This window comes from Talpa occidentalis, unplaced genomic scaffold (assembly GCF_014898055.3).
Source record: "Talpa occidentalis isolate TD23 unplaced genomic scaffold, MPIMG_talOcc4v2.1 talOcc4.14, whole genome shotgun sequence".
NCBI classification, from domain to species: domain Eukaryota; kingdom Metazoa; phylum Chordata; class Mammalia; order Eulipotyphla; family Talpidae; genus Talpa; species Talpa occidentalis.
In genome coordinates, this window is record NW_023601433.1 from 1,996,347 (window position 1) to 2,015,688 (window position 19,342).

General features: G+C 71.1%; 1 protein-coding gene across 1 annotated transcript; it reads left to right on the forward strand.

Moving 5' to 3' along the window:
- Nucleotides 1–1,350: 1,350 nt before the first annotated feature.
- On the forward strand, nucleotides 1,351–18,179 carry TBC1D2B (TBC1 domain family member 2B; the record flags this gene model as incomplete). Its single annotated transcript, XM_037509981.2, has 13 exons — nucleotides 1,351–1,689; nucleotides 4,765–4,921; nucleotides 6,124–6,289; nucleotides 7,627–7,787; nucleotides 8,189–8,409; nucleotides 8,779–9,147; nucleotides 10,686–10,796; nucleotides 11,206–11,399; nucleotides 11,953–12,447; nucleotides 13,709–13,826; nucleotides 14,232–14,417; nucleotides 15,269–15,390; nucleotides 16,891–18,179. Coding segments are annotated over 13 exons (2,832 nt in total), but the record flags the coding sequence as incomplete, so codon positions are not given.
- Nucleotides 18,180–19,342: the final 1,163 nt, after the last annotated feature.

Sequence of the window (19,342 nt, forward strand, 5' to 3'; positions counted from 1 at the left end):
TGGAGTCGGATGAAGCTGTTTGCTTAGCCAGCATTTCCCCAAATGATAAAAACGCGGAAGCTGCTGGACGGGTGCTAGACAGGAGAGAAAGCAGGACGCTTGGGGAGGGGGTCTGCACCGCACCCCCTGGGGCCCAGCAGCCGGGGCAGGGAGGTCCTCGGGGAGGGTCCCTGAGCTCCAGCAGAGGCCTGGTCACCTCTGCTGGGCTGGGGCGGAGGCCCAGGGCCAGGTCTGCTGGGACGCTGCTGGGGTGTCCAGGCTGCAGTGGGGTCCTCCGGCGGGCCCCAGGGGGTTGGCCGAACCAGCTGAAACCCCACGGCCGGTGGGTCCAAGAGGACAGTGCTGCACAGTCAGCACCGACAAGCGTCCGGGTGCACCGCAGCCTCAGCAGTCGCAGGACGCCCTGCTGGGAACCAATCTGTGGTGCTCCCTGCGGCCCCAGCACCCTCGTGGAGAGGCGCACCAGCCCCCCTCCAAAGCGTGCTCCAGGGGCAATCCCAGAGACCCCTCAAGCTCCAGCCAGAGCCCCGGGGTGGGGCCTCCGCGAGCCTGGAGGAGAGGCAGGGCCGCGGGGGGACTCTGCAGGTCCGGACCCGGCCCTGGGCCCAGGCCCCACCTGTCCACTCTCTCAGGACCCTGGCCCTGCCCGCACGGCCCAGTCCCGGCTCCTCCCGGCCAGCCCCACCTTCCAGTCCCCCACCCTGCTCTGCCACGGGCGGGGCCCAGAGGAGCTCCCGGTTCCCCAGGCCAGCCCTTCTCCGCATTCTAGGGGTCCCAAGGGCCAGCGCCCGGCCCTAGGGCCGGCTGGGACCGGCTGAGCCGGCCCTGGCGGGGTCGTGGGGCCCAGCACCCCCGGCTGCGGGCAAGGCCTGGGAGCGCGGGGTGGGGTGGGGTGCGGGGGGGGGGCGCCCCCCAACTCTGGGACGAGCTGAGTCCGGAGGGCGGCCCGTCACGCCTGCAGATGCGCCGCAGGGGCCGCGCCCGGGCCCGGGGAGCCGCGTTCTGGGAGCCGCTCCCGCGGACCGCGGACCCCACGCGGAGCAGCGCCCAGTCCGGTTAGGTTAGGGGCGGGGGCGGGGGCGGGGGGGGCTCGGGGCTCGGGGCGGGGGCTCGGCCGCGGGGAGGGAGGCGGAGGGGGCGGGGCGCGGGGCTGGGTTGGGTGCGCGGGGCGGGGCGGGGGCGGCGGGGCGGGGGAGGGGCGGGAGGGCGGGGGAGGGGCGGGGGGCTGCGGGCGGGCGGGCGGGGGCGGGACTACAAGTCCCAGGCGGCTGTGCGCGGCGGCGCGGGCGGCGGGGGCGCGCGGGCGGGGGCGCGCGGCGGGGGCGCGGGCGGCGGGGGCGCGCGGGCGGCGGGCGGGCGGGCGGCGGGGGCGCGGCCATGCCGGGGCGCGGGGCGCGGGCCGAGGCGGGCGCGGCGCGGGCGCGGGAGCCGGCGCGCCTGTGCGGCTACCTGCAGAAGCTGTCGGGCCGGGGCCCGCTGCGCGGCTTCCGCAGCCGCTGGTTCGTGTTCGACGCGCGCCGCTGCTTCCTCTACTACTTCAGGAGCCCGCAGGACGCGCTGCCGCTCGGCCACCTGGACATCGCGGACGCCTGCTTCAGCTTCCAGGGCCCCGGCGACGCGGCCGAGCCCGGCGCCGCCCCGCCCGCGCACTTCCAGGTGCACAGCGCGGGCGCCGTGGCGGTGCTCAAGGTGGGCCCCGCGGGGCGCGGGGGGGGCTGGGCGGCCGCGGGCGGGGACCCGGCGCCCCGCAGACCCGGCGCCCCGCAGACCCGGCGCCCCGCAGACCCGGGACCCGGGGACCCCGCAGACCCGGCCCCCGCAGACCCGGGCGCTGGGCGCCCACTGCCCGGCCGCGAGTGGCGGAGCCGGTTCTGTGGCTCCGGCCCGGCCCGCGGGAGAGGTAGCAGGGGCGGCTGCCGCCACCGCCCGCCGTGCCCCTCCCAGCAGGAAGGAAGCGCGCGATGCCCGCGGGCCGGGGGGAGAGTGGCCGCGTCCCGAGTCCCCGAGACCGGGCAGAGCGCGCCCGGGCCTGGGTCCGGCGGGGCCCGCGGTGGCCTCCCGGCCTGCTGGCTGCCGGGGTCTCCGCCCGCCCCCCGGCCGCCCGGCTCTCCCGGCCGTGGCCAGCTGGGCTCTCCAGAGCCCGGGCGGGGCGCGGAGGCCCGCTGCCAGCTGGCCGAGTGGCGGCCGGCACTGGACTGCGCGCCGGGGCGGGCGAGGCCTCCGCAGGTCCTGCCTGCTCAGCACTTGCATTTCCTGCAGGGTCTGGCCAGTGGCTCTAGGGCCTCCCCACGGCCATAATAGCCCTGAGGCCGCAGCGGTGCCTCCGGAGGAAGCTGGCGGCTGCTGGCGGGTGCGGCCCCGTTGGGGCGGCGTAGAGTGTGGGGTGCCCATGCCCGAGGGGCCTCGGGCTCTCGGGCGCTGCCGTGACACAGGGGCGTGTCTGGAGACAGCCCCACGCTGTCCCGGGGGGTCTGGGGGGGGACACCGAGGACCTTGGACCTACGCCCGGGCCGCCAGGCGGGGTCTGCGCTGACCGGGGCACCGCTGCCCGCACCCCAGGGGAGCGTCAGGAATTGGCGACGGGCGGGCAGGGACAGGAGGGAGTCGGGGGCGGGGGGACTGGGCCAGGGCCAGGCCGGGAGGGCGAGGGGGGTGGCCCCACACCTGCCCTGCCCCGAGCGCAAGGAGACGCCGTCCTGGGGCCAGCCCTGGGCCAACACGGGGCTTCGCGGTGGGGAGGGCGGTGGACCGCGGCCGGGCTGTGGTCCCGCATCCTCCTGTCCTCGGGGGGCTGCCTTAAGAAGTCAGGAAAGCGACTTCCCGGGGGCTGCGCGCCAGGAAACAGCACGTGAGAAGCTGGTCGCCACGGAGCAAGGCAGCGGCAGCCCAGGCCTGTGCCGTGAGCCGTGGGGGGGTGGGGGCCAGGCCGGGTGGCCGGGCTGCTGGGGCGGCCTCCGGCAGGCGCCTCCCTGCACAACCGAGGCCTCAGGGAGCGACGCCCTCAGCCTGCGGATCCAGCGCGGGGCGGAGGCCAGCAGGCTGGGGCACGGCCCGTGGCCCACGGCCCGCTCAAGGCTGGACGCTGCCAGGGTGCCGCCCCTTAGCGCTCACCGGAGCGGTCCCAGGACATCTCGGTCAACTTGTCTTTTCCGAGACGCCAGACTGGTCCGGCGCCAGCAGCTGCAGAGGCGGGGAGGGCCCAGCGGGGAGTGGGCCGGGGTCTGTGGGAGGGGGCGCCGGCACCAGGCAGGAGGCTGAGCGCGTGGGGGTCTCGGCCCTGTGGGCCCCCGGCGGGCGCGACGCCGCCCACTCTGTGGGGGGCCCCCTGTCCGGCGAGAGGTTGAGGTTTCACACGTGTGTGCCACGCTGGAGTCTGCAGCTGACGCGCTGAGGCGTTGCTGCTCCCGGGCGGGGCTGGTCATGGGGGCCGGGGGGGGGGGGCGGGCTGGTCATGGGGGCTGGGGGGGCAGGCCATGCTGGCCGAGCCTCCCGGGGCTGCTCTCATGGACTTCTCGAGCCTCTTTCCCCGGGTGTGGAAGCTGCTTCTTGGGAAGGGAGGGAGGGCGGGCATCTGGGCGGTAGGCGCTGGCCGCCATGGTGCCCTCTCACCAGCTTCCCAGCGCCCGTGGGGCAGGCAGCGGGCCCTAGAGGGAGGGCAGAGCCCCGAGGCCGTGGACACCCCCGGGGGTCACCAGAGGGGCTGCTGTCCTTGGAGCATCGCACGGGGGTCTCAGGCCTCGGGGGAGACTTGGGACACCTCCCTGCCCGCGACCCCAGTGGTGCGGTCGGCCGGTGCTCCGCCTGGACCCTCGGGGGGGTCGGCCCCACCTGCCTGTGCCTCCTGGCTGTGCTGGGCATCTTGGCCCAGCCGGCGTCCTGCCCCTGGTGCTGGGCCGCAGGGACCGAGGGGGAGCCCAGTGACCGCCCGCGCCGCCCCTCCCGAGGCCCCAGCGCTGGCCAGGGCCTGCCGTGGGCCTCTGTTTCTGTTGCTGGGAGGGAGGAGGGAATCGGGGCTCTGCGCTTCTCGGGTGCAGGTTGCTGGCCACCCCGGGCCTGACTTGGTCCCTGCCGGGGGCTGGTGGCTCCAGGCGCTGCTGTCCGCCCTCCTGCTGACGGTGGCTCCGGGCACCAGGTGCGGCTGGGCCTCCCCCAGGCTCGCTGGGCTCGTCTGCGCGCATTCTGCCCCCTTTCCTCTCCTGGCCAGGGCCTGGGGCCTATGCCCGCCCCGCCCCGCCCTCCATGGCTGCTGGGCTGGAAATTTAAGAACGTCCAGGTTTTCAGAGAGAGCTGAGCTGCAGCAAGCCGCTGTCCCGGGCAGTCATGCTGCCTCCGACCGGCCTGGGCACTGGTCAGCTTTGAGAGCCCTGGGCACTGGTGAGTGCACTGAGGCACTGACCATCCCAGCCAGCGACTGCCCACTGGGGGGTCGGGGATGCATTCCCCGTGAACAGCAGCCTTAGCGTGGCGCCTGCCGTGGCCCTCTGGGGTGGTACTGTCAGCAAGAGCCGCGTGGGCAAGAGTCGGTTTGCCTGGTTCCAGCCAGTGCCTGGTGGGTCCCCGCGGGGGCTGGCGTGAGTGAGGCCACGGTCAGGTCTAGCGCGCGACGCAGCACCGCCCGCTGTGCCGGGGGCCTCGGAGCTGGGCGTGCCCCTCACAGCCCCGGTCGCCACGGCCGCCCCGATCAGGCCTGTGGGCAGAGCTGTGGGTCTGGGGACTGGTGGCCCATTACCCTAGTCCCGCCCCCACCTGCTCCTCTCTTTGCAGGCCCCAAGCCGCCAGCTGATGACCTACTGGCTGCAGGAGCTGCAGCAGAAGCGCTGGGAGCACTGCAACAGCCTGGCCCCAGCCCGCTGGGCCGGCAGGGCCTCCCCCGCCCCCGGGGACCCCTCCCAGGGGCTGCTGGCCAGAGACAGCACTGCAGGTGAGTGGCCCGCGGGCCCCGCGCCCTCGGGTCCAGGGCCAGTGCTCCCAAAGGCGGCCCTTCTGCATGGCCGCCTGCGGGCTGCCCTGCGCTCAGGGCTTGTGCTCCGGATGCTCCGAAGGACTCGCTGCAAGGCCGGCCCGGCCCCCAGATGCCACATCTGGGGGCACGTGGTGACTGATGTGTGACGCCCTGATCTGCTGGGGCTGCTGGGAGCCCAGCTGGCCCCAGATTCGACCACAACCCCGGCCTGTGGCGGAGCAGGACGCCAAGCACGTGCCGCTTCCTGGGACGGGGGGAGAGCTGCTCCCAGATGGGGCCCGTGAGCCCCTCGCCAGGGCAAGGCTCCGTGGGCAGGCGGCTGCCCGGACACAGACTCCTTCTGGACTTTCTGTGACGGTGGGCGCAGGTCCTGGGGGCCAGGGGCGTTGAAGGAGGCCACCTCCAGGCGGTCAGGAGGGCAGGGGTGACCGGGAGGAGCTGGGCAGGGGTCGGGAGCTGACCTGGAGAGACGTGTGGGCGCAGCTGTGTTCAGGGACGATGGGCCATGGCTGAACGGGGGGAGGGCGGCAGGTGGGCCGCCAGGGGCTCGAGGTCCAGGCTGGAGGCACACTGGCCGAGAGCACAGAGGAGCCGAGTTGGGGACCCTCCGGCCCCAGGACTGGAGGAGCCAGAGATCGGCTGGCCAGGGCCGGAGCAGTGGCGACAGTGGCCTGCTGTGAGGACACGCTGGGCCGCAGTCGGGGCAGAATCCCCGATAAAGGGGCTTGCGGGGTTGGGCGGCTGCAGGAGGTGGGCGAGGGGCGTGGGGGCGACGTGTATCTCCCCCGGGCTCCCCCTGCTGGCGAAGCTCCCAGGTCGGAGGCCGGCGCCTGGCCACTGTCCGCCCCTCCCACCTCCTCCTGCGAGACCATGACTTGTCACGTGAGGGGGGGAGGGTGCTGACCGGTGCCTGCTGGGCGGCTCCTGCTCCGCCTGCCCCCACGCCTTGTCCCGTCCCGAGTGTCTCGCTGCTGATTCGGCCACTCCCAGGGGGCTTTGGGACGTGTGTTTCTGGGGCCAGGGGCCACTGCCAAGTGTGGCGTCCATCCTGCAGCCCTTTGCACCCAAGTAGAGCGCGCTTCCAGGGCGGGCTGGCCCCACGGTATCTCTCTGCTCTGGCGCTGCGGTGGGGAGGCTCATGTCCGCTCCCTTTTTTTCAGATTCGCTTTTTCTGCACCCAGATGCATCTGCAGAAAAAGCCAGAAATGTCCTCGCTGTGGAAACCGTCTCTGGAGAGTTGGTGGGAGAACCCCCTGCCAGCCAGCCGGCCCCGGGACACGTGAACCCCATTAATTTCTCCTTGAAGCAGTGGGGCACTGAGCTCAAGTGAGTTTGAAAGCAGCTTATGGAGCGGAAGCGGATTGTCTCTGGCGAGACTGCCCGGCCTTAGCCGACACCACAGAGTTGTGAGGTTGTGCCAGTCACGTGGCTTGGCACAGCTCGAGAAGCCGAGGAGCACACCCTCTGTGCGCCATCTGTGCACCCACTGTGCTCTTGGTGTGCACCTACTGTGTGCCCTCTGTGTTCTTGGTTTGCGACTACTGTGTGCCTGCTGTGTTCCTGGTGTGCACCCGCTGCGTGCCCTCTATGTGCACACCCTCACACACTCACGTCCAGCCTTGTGCACACAGGGGCCACGCCAGGAAGTCCTTGTTCATGGGGGGCTGTGCTTCCTTTGAGGGGACACCTTGGTGAGACGTGACTCACATGCAGGCTGCTCGTTTGAAACACGCAGCTTGGAGGGCAGCACGTCCACTCCCACTTACCATGGCCACCAGTGTCCCTGCCCTAAGGAGGCCACCAGGCCTCGCAAGCCCTCCTCCCAGGTGGACTTTGGGGTTGTTTCCGTGTCATAAGTCAGTGGGTCCAGTGCTGTGTGGACTCCCCAAGAGGCCCATAGGTCTGAATGGGGGTGTCGCCTGGAAATGGCCCCCCGGCCGCTCCTCGCTCCTGTGCTGAGGCCACAGCGCTCCTGGCAAACCTGCTGGGTGCAGAGGGCCTTGTAAGGAAGCGTGGGGAGCCTGGGGTGAGCGAGGCCGGGGAGCAGGATGCGGTGAGGGGCGGGGGCTCAGCGCACGTGCAGCTCCTTTGCAGTGAAGCTGGGGGGGTGGGGTGATGAGATGGGCCCGTGGGTGCACGTGGCCACAAACCCCGGCCTGCTGAGTATAGCTGCCCGGGGGCCAGGCCCGCGAGTTTCCTGCCACTGCTAAGTGGTCCCGCCCGCAGGCTGGCTTTCCCACCGTCCACCACCCGCCAGGGCCCCTGGGGCAGGAGTCACCCACGCCTCCTGCGGGCCAGGCCAGGCGTGGGCGTGGGGCAGGGGTGTGTGGGGGTGGGGCCTATGGGGGACAGGCAGGGTCAGGGCGTGCAGGGGGTGGAGCCATTGGGGGACCCCTGCTCATGCCGTGCCCCTCTCCCCAGGCTGGTGAGCAAGCCCAGGGGTGCTGTCCAGGGCTCTGCCTCGCCCCTGTGCTGTGGGCTGCTGGGCATCTGGGGGCGGTGCCAGCTCCTGGTCCCACCAGCAGTGGGGGTCCCGGTTTCCCCACCACTGCCCCTTTGGTGGACACAGCAGGTGTTGGGGGTGCTCGCCAGTCTTACATGGGTGACGCCATGACGTTAGTTTTGCTCCACGACTTAAAAAGCGCCGTCCCTTCTCGCGGCAGAAACTCCATGTCCTCGTTCCGCGTCGGGTGGGGGCACGGCGAGCGCCGGAGGAGCGTGTTCTACACCAGCGAGGAGTGGGAGCTCCTGGACCCCAGCCCGCGGGAGCTGGAGGAGTCGGCGCAGGAGGAGCGGCGGCAGCAGAGTCCTGAGGAGAGCAGAGGTGGGCGCGGCCGCCCGCTCTGCGCGGTCCGGGTTTGGGCTGCCTCATGCTGACCCAGTGGGGGCGGCGGAGTTTTGGGGCCTGCCAGGAGGGTTTCCGGGGGCTCTACCTTCCATGCTGGGAGAGGCCCCCACCTGGCTTGGGCCCACCTGTGCGGGTGAGGGGTGTGAACAAGGCCGCCTGTCCTGGGCTGCAGCGACTGCACTCCCTCGAGGGGGCTTTGGGCCTGAGGATGCCCCTGACTAGCCACCAGGATGGGGCAGCGCCCAGAAAGGACGATGGAGGGGGGGGGACGCGCAGACAGGGTGCTCAGGCGGGGGCGCTGCTGAGCCCGGGAGGTGGGGGGGTGCACGCGGGAGGAACACCCTGCCTGCGCCAAGAAGCACCTTTGACTTCCGCAGGAGGCGCCGGCTCGGGCATCGCCTTCGACCAGGGCCGCATCTCCCACAAAGGAAAGCGCCCGCTGAAAGACATCATCGGTGCCTACCGGCACCGGAGCAGCAGCGGGGACCCCGCAGCCGAGGGGGCCCCGGGTGGCAGGCTGGGCCCCGACCCGCAGCTCCCGGCCCAGGCCCAGCAGGAGGAGCTGGAGCAGCTGAGGAAGGACCTGTCCAGCCAGAAGGTAGCTGCCGCGCCCGCCCTCTCGGCCCAGCCCTACCCCTGCCCCCGAGGCCACCGACCCGGGCTTGGGCCCCCCCCAGCCCACCTCACCCCTGCTGAGCGCCCAGGGCTCGGGGCTCCCCATCTGGCGGCGCTGACCACAGGCCACGCCCCCTCCCGCTTCTGCCGTGGCCGCCGCTGGGGCGAATGTCCTTCTCCAATCAGGGGAAGCCCGGCGCGGCTCCGGTGAGGGGTAAAGGGCCTGTGAGCCCCGGCCGCCTGCCCACCCCAGCCTCCCTGTTCTGTCCGCTCCTGCCCCGCCCCGCCCCACCCATCCTGCTCCCTGTTCCCCCCCCTCCCCCCAACCCTCCCCCTCCCCCCGCCCCCCCAGGAGCTGGTGCGGCTGCTGCAGCAGACCGTGCGGTCCTCCCAGTATGACAAGTACTTCGCAAGCAGCCGGCTCTGCGCGGGGGTCCCGGAGGACACGCTGGAGCTGCTGCACCAGAAGGATGAGCACATCCTGGGCTTGGCGGGCCAGCTGGAGCGGCTCTGCCTGGAGAGAGACCGCCTCCAGGAGGAGGCGCAGGCCCTGAAGAGCAAGGCGGGCGAGCTGGGCCAGCAGCTGGCCATGCTGCTGGAGACTGTGCAGGCCAAGGACGAGGTCATCGTCAAGCTGTCGCGTCAGCTCAGCGAGAGCCCCCCCGGTGCGGACCCCAGCTCCCCGACTGGCGCAGACCCCCTGGAGCTGGACCGGCTGAAGGTGAGCAGCTGCGGCCGTGCCGGCGGGGCGTGGGGGTGTCTTCCGTCCATTGCGGGGCGGGCGGCTGCTGTGGCGGCGGCCCGATCGCCCTGAGTCATTTCTCCGCCGACCGGGCTTGGAGGCGGCCCAGCTGGCAGCCCGGCGAGCCCAGTGGTTGGACCCGCTGCTTCCCGCTGACTGCCTGCGGCCAGCCCCAGCGCTGAGCCAGGAGCCCAGAGAGCGGGCGCCAGGCGGAGGGGCCACTGGCCCCCTGGGGTGCTGGCTGCAGGTGCCCCTGGCCCACGCCACGGTGCTTGGCGGCGGGAACGCGTGGCCCCGAGGCCCCAGGTGTGAGGCGGTGCCTGCGCCTGTGTCTCCTGAGGCCGTGGGAGCCCCTGGGGCACGCTGCTCCTTCGCTGCCTTAAGCGGCGTCCCTGAGGCACGACGCCCTTGTCACCCACTCACAGGCCTTCTGGCCGTGAGTCCTCAGCTCACAGCTCTTCCTCCTGCGCCCCCGCCTGCCATTGGGCCAGGTGTCCAGCAGCAGGGTCGATGCCCCCGTCTGGCCACACGGCATCATCTGGGAAGCAGAGACGGGGAATGAGCCTGGGCCCGCAGCGCTCAGGCAGGGAGGTTGCCGGGCTCAGAAGGCACCCGCAGTGGGCAGGTCCACTGGGCCGCAGAGCTCTGCCGACGCCCGCTCGGACCTGCCCGTGTGGTCTGCGAGCTGACCACACGCCGTGTCAGGCCAGGGCTCTCACCTGGACACGCGCCGGCCCGGGACCTGGCCGGTCCTCACTGCTGCTCTCAGCGCCTCAGCCCGGACAAGGTCCTCCCGGTGGCCCGTTAGGTCCCGGCTGGAAACACAGAGGACACCCACGTGTCCCTGCCCCTCACGTCCGTCTGTCCAAACCGGCAGCCCCTGTCCATCGTGATCAGCTGGCCTCTCGCTCTTTTCCGCTGCCCAAGCTGCCCTGTCCCGTGGTCGCTGCCTGCTGGGGCGGGCGAGGCCATGCTCTGGGGGAGGGGGCCCCACGATTCAGGGGAAGGGCGGCAGGGAGCCCCTTTGGCATCTGAGGTCTTGTCGTGAGGGTGTCTCCTGCAGCGCAGGTCGGGGCGTGGCCTCTGCGGGGCCTTGGGTGCTGGCGGGGGGTTCCCAATCTTCCTGGGGCTGCTGGGGGTGCTCAGCGTCCCGAGCTGCCTGAGGCCAGACCCTGGGGCAGGCCGGAGCCAGGGGCATGTCCGGCCGGGCTGAGTGGGAAATGCCAGGCAGGGGCCTACGGGGGTCTAGGGGGCTGCCCCCTTAGAAGTGGCGCAGACGTGGCGCAAGCCATGGAGTGGGCTGACTGACACTCGAGGCGCTTCTCCCATCTCTTCTGTAAGTTTGAAATTCCCAGTGTGGGACGCCCGAGAGCGAGAGCGAGCTTTCCCCGCCGGTGCCGGCCCTCGGCCCTCGCGGACGCTAGGCCGGGCCGCGTGGTTGGGCCCCGGGGCGGCCTCCAGGTGGGGCCCCTGGGCCGCAGTCGCTGTGGGAACCGACGGGGTGTTTTCCCCAATAGGATAATCTGCAGGGGTACAAAACCCAAAATAAATTTCTGAATAAGGAGATCTTGGAGCTGTCGGCTCTACGCCGAAACGCGGAGCAGAGAGAGAGGGACTTGGCAGCAAAGGTGGGTGCATGGGCTTGGCCCGGCGGGTGCGAGGCTCAAGCCGCAGGCAGGGACGGATGCGGCCCGCGGGACGGACACCGGGCTCTGACGCACGCAGCCTCCTCTGTCCTGCTGCTTGTGGGGGCAGAGCGGGGGCAGAGTGGGATCCCCGGCCACCTCAGGTCTCCCAGCTCCAGCCAAGTGCTGCCCACGCCCCTCTGCTCCCACACTGAGTGGCCTCCCGAGAGGCAGATGGGCCTGACCCCTTCAAGCTTCCTGGGGAGCTGCGTGGGCTGCCTGACCTCTGGGGTGGCCCGTGGCCGCCTGTGGCGCCCTGGAAGGGGCCCGTGCTGGCTGGCCCAGGGTGTGTCCCTCCAAGCGCGGGAGGGGCCTGTCCACCAAGGAGCCCAGCTGACCGCTGGCTCTGCAGTATTGCAGCCTGGAGGCCAAGCTCTGCCAGATAGAGAGCAAGTACCTGATCCTGCTCCAAGAGCTGAAGACGCCGGTGTGCTCGGAGGAGCCGGGCCCCGCCCGGGAGGCCATCGCCCGGCTGCTGGAGGATGCCCTGCAGGTGGAGGGCCCCGAGCTGCTGGAGCAGGCGCCGCTGAGGCCGCACCTCGTCAGGTAATGCCAGGCGGTGCCTGCCATGGCTGGAGCATCAAACAGGGGCTGTGGGGTCAGAGCACAGGGCACGCTCCAGACCGCGGCCTGGGGGCCTTGCTCACGGCTGCGCATGGACATCATGAGGCCCGTCCCATGGGTCCCTGGGGTGCAGAGACGCTGCCCCGAGCCCCCGCCGAGCGTGCTGCTCTGTGAGGAAATCCACACAGCGGGCTGGACCCCTTTCTCTGGGCAGGACCTGCTGGTCACGGCCTGTGGCCTAGAGGCTGCTCTGTGTTGCCTCCCCCTGCTGCTGAGTAAGGGTGTGGACCCCGCTCTCAGCCCAGCAACAACCCCACCCCCAGCTTTCTCTGCGCCCTTTCACCCAGGAACGCTGCATTTTGTGAGCGAGATGGTGTGTGGGGCGCGCACAGACGCCCCGTGGAGCTGGGCTGGGGCTGGGGCGGCGCAGGGGTGGGTCTGGCCTCCGGGGCCGCAGGGCGCGCTGCGGCGGGGGCGGGCCTTCTCTGCTTCGCTGGCTTTGGCCTTGGCACACCTTTCCTCGCTTCTCTCCCAGCGAGTACGACATCCACGGGTTCCGGACCGTGCCGGAGGACGATGAGGAGGAGCGGCTGGTGGCGAAGGTGCGCGCCCTGGACCTGAAGACCCTCCACCTGGCGGAGAGCCAGGAGGTGTCCACGGGGGTCAAGTGGGAGAACTACCTGGCGAGCACAGTGAACCGGGAGCTGGCCCGCGGCCCCGAGCTCAAGAGCCTGATCCGCGCGGGCATCCCGCACCAGCACCGCTCGCGCCTGTGGAAGTGGTGCGTGGACCTGCACACCCGCAAGTTCCGCGAGGGCGCCCCGCCCGGCTACTTCCAGGCCATGCTGCGGCAGGCGCTGGAGCGGCCGAACCCAGCCTCCAAGCAGATCGAGCTGGACCTGCTGCGCACACTGCCCAGCAACAAGCACTACCGCTGCCCCACCTCGGAGGGCGTGCAGAAGCTGCGCAACGTGCTGCTGGCCTTCTCCTGGCGCAATCCCGACATCGGCTACTGCCAGGGCCTCAACCGGTGGGTCCCCGCGGGGCGGGGCGGGCGCGGGTGGAGAGGACTCGGGGGCGGGATGGGCGGGTGGGGCTAGGGGGTAGGCGCAGACCGGGCGGGCGGCGGGGGGAGCGCAGGCTGTCATGAGTGCTGCGCTATTGGGGTGAGACTGCAGAGCACGGGGGCTGGTGCCCTCCTGCTGGCCGGGAATGGACGTTTGGCACCATTTATGGGGGTGGCCCCCCAGATGGCAGGCTATGGCCTCTGAGTGACAGGTGTGCCGGGGGAAGGGTTGGGTGAGCACTGAGGACACTGAAGCTGGGGAGTCCCAGGGTGCTGCGCCTTTGGCAGGTGCTGAGCTGCAGGCTGGGGCCATGTGGCAGGCTGCCCGTGTGTCCCGCCGTCCGGCATCGTGCCCCACAGGCAACTTCCAGACCAGGGCGTTTCTCTCCGGGCCCTCTGGCGCACCTCCTGGGCTGCCCCCCGTCCAGAACTGAGGCCTGGGGAAGGTGCAGCCCAGAGCCTGCCCCGAGGCCCAGCCCAGTGACTGTCCTGCACTCCCTCCTTTCTGCCCCGGCCCTGCTGCCTGCCTGCGTAGCCCCTTCCCGGTGCAGGTCTCTCTCTAGCCTCTCATCTGAGATGAGTGTTCCTAATCTTACCCCAGGAAGGACGACTCCAAAGCCAGACCCTGAGCTGCGGCAGCTGTGGGTTTCCCTGCGTGGCTCCCGGCAGCCGTCCTGGCCCGGGACAGCCTGGGCTGTCTGCTTGTTCTTTCCCTCCTGCCTGGTGTGGGCCGGGTGTGCACAGGGCGGGTAGGGGGTGCTCACAGGGGGTGAGTGGGTAGGGTTCGGGGGCCGGGGAGCAAGCAGGCCAGGGGTGCGAGGTGCTGGTGGGGGCTGGGGGGCGGGCAGAGGTGCTTTGACGCTGGCACACCCCGGGCTCCTGCCCCTGGAGGGCTTAGTGGGAGCTGCTTGCAGTGATCCCGCCCAGGCGTGTCCTGAGGACCTGGCTCTGAAGTGGGGCTGGGGCCGCGGGAGCCCCGGGGTGGGGAGCCGTGCTGCTGCTCAAGCTGAAAGGAGGTGCATCCCCTCGAGGACAGCCGTGACCAGAGGGGCGGTGGCACCTGTGTGTCTCAGAGACTGAGTACCCATCTGGGAGGGTGCTGTGCCCCTGGGGGCGCTGTGGGGGTGGGCACCATGAGGGGGCACCGTTAGGCAGAGTGTGTGGGTCGGGGGGGCCGCAGGGCATGGGTGCTGTGCGCCAGCCTCACCCCTGTCTGTGCACATAGGCTGGCAGCAGTGGCGCTGCTGTACCTGGAGCAGGAGGACGCCTTCTGGTGCCTGGTGGCCATCGTGGAGGTCTTCCTGCCCCGCGACTACTACACCAAGACGCTGCTGGGCTCCCAGGTGTGCGGGCGGGCGCTGTTGGGGCAGGGGTGCAAGCTAGCCGTGGTCGGCCCCTGCCGAAGCTCACAGCAGACTGGGTGCCCTAAGACCCGGGCCAGGCCCTCCAGGGACCAGCCCCTTCGGCCTCCTGAGGGGTGGCGGCAAGCCTGTCCCCGCCCCCGTGGCTGGACGCGGATGGGGGTGCTCCTGGCTCCCCTGCACTGCTCAACTCGCCCTCCTGGGCTCAGGGTCCCAAAACGCAGGTCCCAGTGCCTGGACTTGGGGAGCAGTGGGTAGGGCTGGGGTTAAAGGCAGGGCCCAGCGGGGGTGGGAGGGCGGGGCCAGCAAGCAAGGCCTAGTATCCTGCGGGGGGCGCAGGCTGGGGCGTCTCCCGGGCCTCACCCACGCCCCCTTCCGCCGTGGCAGGTGGACCAGCGCGTGTTCCGGGACCTGATGAGCGAGAAGCTGCCACGGCTGCACGCGCACCTGGAGCAGCACCAGGTGGACTACACGCTCATCACCTTCAACTGGTTCCTGGTGGTCTTTGTGGACAGCGTGGTCAGCGACGTTCTCTTCCGGATCTGGGACTCCTTCCTGTACGAGGGCCCGAAGGTGGGGCGCGGGGTGGGGGGGGTGCTGGGCGTCTGGGCGGGGCGTGTGCACTGGGGTCCGGCGGGCGCGGCCCCTCGCCAGCAGTGCTACCCTGAGCACATGCGCGGCTGAGGTTCCTGGCCCCGGGCGGGCGCCATCAGTGGCCTCGTGGCTGGCGGAGCCGTCTGGGAACGGAAGGGGCTGCTTCTGGTGTCCTGGCTGCTGCTCTCGGCTGGGCCGGGTCCTCCTCGGGCCACACATGTGCCTGCACGCGGGCCCACCTTGGCGGCAGCTGTGCGCGGCTCCTTCCTGGACGCTGCACGTGAGCCAAGGTCTCGGCAGGGTCCGGGTGGCTGCCAGCCTCCCCGCGTGGGCAGCTGCGTTACAGTCCCAGCTGGCGTGGCAGGTGCTCCAGCAGAGCCCACCTGCCTCTGGCAGCGCCACACGGGTGGGGCACATCTGTCCACGGTCTGCAGGGGACCGTCATGCAGGACCGTCCTCGCCAGCTCAGCCGGCGTCCCCTGTCAGCCGCGGCAGGGAGCTCGAGGGGGTCTGTGTGGGCACGGCTTTCCCAACGAGAGGCGGGCGCCTGCCCAGAGCCGCCGGGGACACCCAGCCACGGAAGCTTGGCCCCTCGCGGCCATGGTATAATCCTTAGTTCTCTACTTGTGCCGAAAGGACGCGTCTGGGCCGTGTTTACGGCCTGCGTCTGGTTCCGGAAGCCCCAGGGCCCGCACTTGCTGCTGAAGGGGGCGCGGGCGCGGACGCTGGGTCTGGCCGCAGAGCGCGTCCTCCGGGAGCGGGAGGGTCCTGTGTGTGGAGGGCTCCTTTCCGACTGGCTTCGAGCCCGCCTCTCCCCGGCCTGGCCACAGGTCATCTTCCGCTTCGCCCTGGCCCTCTTCAAGTACAAGGAGGAGGAGGTGCTGAAGCTGCAGGACTCCATGTCCATATTCAAGTATCTCCGGTACTTCACGCGCACTGTCCTTGACGCTCGGTGAGTCCCGGCCCAGACCCCAGGCGGGGCCTGCCCTGGCCATCCCAGCGCCTGTCCAGGCCTGCGCAGCCGAGAGGACACGCCCTGTGGCCACCGACGTCTGACCCAGCAGCTAAGGCAGCCGGTCAGCCAGGCGGGGGCCTCGGAGCGAGACCTCTGCCGGCGAGGAGGGTGGCCGACGGGGCCTGCCCCTGCTGTGGCGGACCTGGAGGCCGGCGCAGGCCACGCTGGGGCAGGCGGTGGGGAGGGTGCCTGGGAGGGGCCTCCAGGGGCACAGCCAGGCCCAAGGGAGAGGCTCAGCAGGCGGGGTCTGTGGCCAGCAGGTTAGGCCAGAGAAGGGCGTGTTTGGTTGGACGGGACGGCACCGAGAGCGGGGGCCTAGCTGGGAGGGGCTCCAAGGATGGGGCAGAGCGAACCAGTGGAGGCTTTGAACTTAGAAGGCCCTGGTATTCCTGCCCAGGGCCAGCGGCCCCGCCCCGCTGCGGCCCCGCCCCCCCCCCCCCGCCCGCCTGTGGGGAGGCCGCTGCGGAGCTCGAAGCCCCTGCGCAGCTGGGTGGGCGCGTGCGCCCGCGTGAAGACCAGAGCCCTTGGCCCGAGGCGGGGCTCACGCGCGCGCCCCGCGCTTCTGGCTGCAACCTCGGTTGGACGCCCCTGCGCCTGTAGCCTGGGGAGCGGGCTCCTGGGGCACAGGCCCCCCCTCCGCTCAGGGAGAAGCAGGGGCCGAGGGAGGAGCGGGGTGTCACGGGGGGCGGGTGCTGTGGGGTGCCGAGGGAGCGGGATGGCGTGGAGCAGCTGTGGCCCCAGGGCCGCTGTAGGTGGGACGCGCGGGCCTCCCATACACCGCTGTTCAGGGCTCGCTGGGAGATGGGTCTCGCGGCCCGGGAACGCCCCGCGGGGCCAGCGCGCCTCAGTGGGCCTCGTGCGGGGCCGCCCCGCTGTCTACCTGCCCAAGCTGGGCCGGCTCCCCAGTGCACTAGGGTCAGGGTCCCTGGGGGTGTCGCTAATGCCCAGCCTGGCCGGGCCCCGTTTTTGGGAGCTCCCAGACTCATGGCGCCGGGGGTGCCGTTCTGGTAGCGCTCGCGCTAGGCCGTGTGGGAGCGGCGGGCAGGCTGGCCCTCCGCGGACCGCGGCCGCTGCACCGGCCTCAGCTGAGGGGCAGCTCGCTCCGTGCTGAGAGGGGCTGGGTCTGTGGAGGCCAGGTGGCCCCCAGAGCGCCCGCCCCGCATCAGCAGCGGCTTCTGCCAAAGCAGTGACACCCCCACCCTCCGCTGAGCCGGGCACCAGGCTGGGGGGCAGGCAGCCTCCGGGCCCCAGGGCGGGGCTCCTGTCCTGGCCCGACATGTGACCGCCTGCTGGGGCTAAGCCTGTGGCGGGGAGGGCGCCGTTGGCTGGTTTTATTTGCCCTATGGCCAGGCCCACGAGGGGCGCTGGGCACCAGCGGATGTCAGGCCGGGAGGACGTGGAGGGCAGGGCCCGGCCCTGAGCAGCTCCTCCCCGCAGGAAGCTCGTCAGCATCTCCTTTGGGGACCTGAACCCCTTCCCGCTGCGCCAGATCCGGAACCGGCGCGCATACCACCTGGAGCGGGTGCGGCTGGAGCTGACGGAGCTGGAGGCCATCCGCGAGGACTTCCTGCGGGAGCGCGACGCCAGCCCCGACAAGGGCGAGTTGGGGAGTGACGAGGAGGACGCTTAGTGCCCGCCGGCCGCGGGGCGCTGGCTCCTGCCTGCGTGCCAGGGGCCTTGGCCCTAAGACTCCCGAGCGTTTCCTGCCCCGAGTGGCGGCTGGATCCCCAGGAGGCCCCGTGCACCGTGGCTGTGAGCAGGGGAGCCCCGGCCGGCAGGTCCTGCCCCACGCAGTCAGAAAGTCTCCAAGGGCATCCCCGGGGCTGAGCCACCCCTGCTAGGACTTGCTGGTTCGTGGCTTTGCGGGTGCAGCTGGCGAGGCCTCCGCGGCTCCTGGGTCCCGCCCGGGTCTGCAGAGCAGCCTCACCTCCAGGCCTGGTCCAGGGACACAGTGTCGGCTGCTTGCAGAGCGGGAGGCCCCTGGGCTGGGCCAGGGCTGTGAGGCCTGTTGGGCCTGTCCCCTAGGCTGCCTGTGCGCGGGGTCGCTGGCCAGGGGCTTTCGTTGACCACTGCCGCCTGCAGTGTGAATTCTGGCCAAGGCGCAGGCAGGGTGGTCACTCCGGAGCAGCCCCTGCAGGTCTGTGAGCTGCTGGCCGAGTCCCCATCGTGCGGACTGGGCTGGTCTCCTCCGGTGTCAACAGTGTGTGATCATTACCTTTTGGGGGGCAGCTTCTGGAGGCTCTTCCAGAAGCCGGGCGGGAGGGGATGGGTGAGGGTTGGGCTCTGGGGTCATGCAGCCAACCCGCCCGTCCTGGGCGCAAACCCGCCATTGCTCCTGGGAGGGCGGCCTGGAAGCAGCTGGACTGCGGCCCTGCCCGGGCACCCGAGCTGCTGCCTTTGCAGGGGGTTTGAGAAACCGGGGCCGGGGGGTGGGAGCTGAGACCATTTGGTGTGAATCGCTGGCGAAGGCCCCCCACGTGCGCCCCCACCACCCCCGGCGGACCCACAGTGGCCTGAGGCCGGGCCCGCTGGGAGCCTCTAAGACCTGACCTGGCGGGGTTTGTTCTACGGGCCGAACGTCTGTTAATACTTCTGTATATTTTCACTACAGTTTATATTTTTATAGGCTATTTTTATGGAAGTGTTTCTGGATTTTCTACATCTGTTTTGTATGGCGCGTGCCCCCACCTGTGCGTCTGCCACCCCTGCCCACCCCCTGCCCACCCCCTGCCTTCAGTGGGCGCCCCAGCGGCCGGCGCCCACCAGGGCGAGGGGAGTCCCGCGGCCCCTCCCCACGCGGCCCTGCTGCCGGCCGGGACCCGCTGGTAGGACCGGGTGCCCCGCGCCCCCCTTCTCCTGACTGCAGCTTCCGTGCTGACCTTCGAGTTAAACGTTGGAAAATGACTAAACGCCTAAAGCAGAATAAACAACTAATTTGTATAAAGTTCCGACTGGAGACACGTCAGCCCTGGGGACCCGCCCAGTGCCCACGGGGCGGGTACATCCCACTGCCCTTGGGCCTGGGCGGGGACGTCCTGGACAAGGACGATGCTGGGGCTCCAGGGGTGCTCCCAAGCCCACCTCGCCATCCAGCCCCGCACAGGCCAAGCTGCCGCTGCAGGGTGCGAGGGCAGCCCTACGGCGGCGTCTGAGGACCTAGGGGCCTGGGTTGTGCAGGGGGCACCGAGGCTCAGCAGGGCCTGCAGAGGTCGTCCCCCTCCCACATGGTCGTCCTGCCTTTTCATGGAGCAGGCGGTTTGCCTGGAGCCAGCACCCGCGGGCAGCCCCTCCCGCAGCCCTGCCTGAGTCATCTCCCCCTGACAGCCCCGGGGGTGGCCGAGCCCCCAGGCCGGGCGAGATGACTTGCTGTCTGCGGGGCAACGCCTGCGGGTCTCCCGGGCCCACTGCGATGGACTGGGCTTCCTGAGCCTCGTGGGGGGCCAGCAGGCAGGGGACACCAGCAGGTGGGCAGGCCCCGGCCTGGGCTCCCTGCCCGGAGGAGGTGGAGAGCAGCGCTCCCCAGCCTTGGCTTCGTAGGCAGGCCCAGGACTGTGGGCACGGCCGCCGCCAGGCCGTGGTCTGGACTCCTCTGCCCTGCCGGCAGCAGGGTGCCGAAGGCCGCACCGGAGGGGCCTGAGGAGGGCGGCCATGTGCTACTTACCCGGCCGCCCAGGCCCTTCCCACGGAGGGGACGAGGAAGACCACCCTGTGCCACCCCTGGGTGTGTCTGGCTCACAGGACCAGAGGGAAGGGACAGTCGGACTGTGGCCAGCGCTGGGCCATCGGTCAGCATGGCGGCCTCCGGCCAGGGGCTGTCCCCCAGCACAGGGACAGACTGGCTGGGGGGTGAGGCTGGGGGGGCCGCTTTGTCACCCCCAGGGTCACAGCC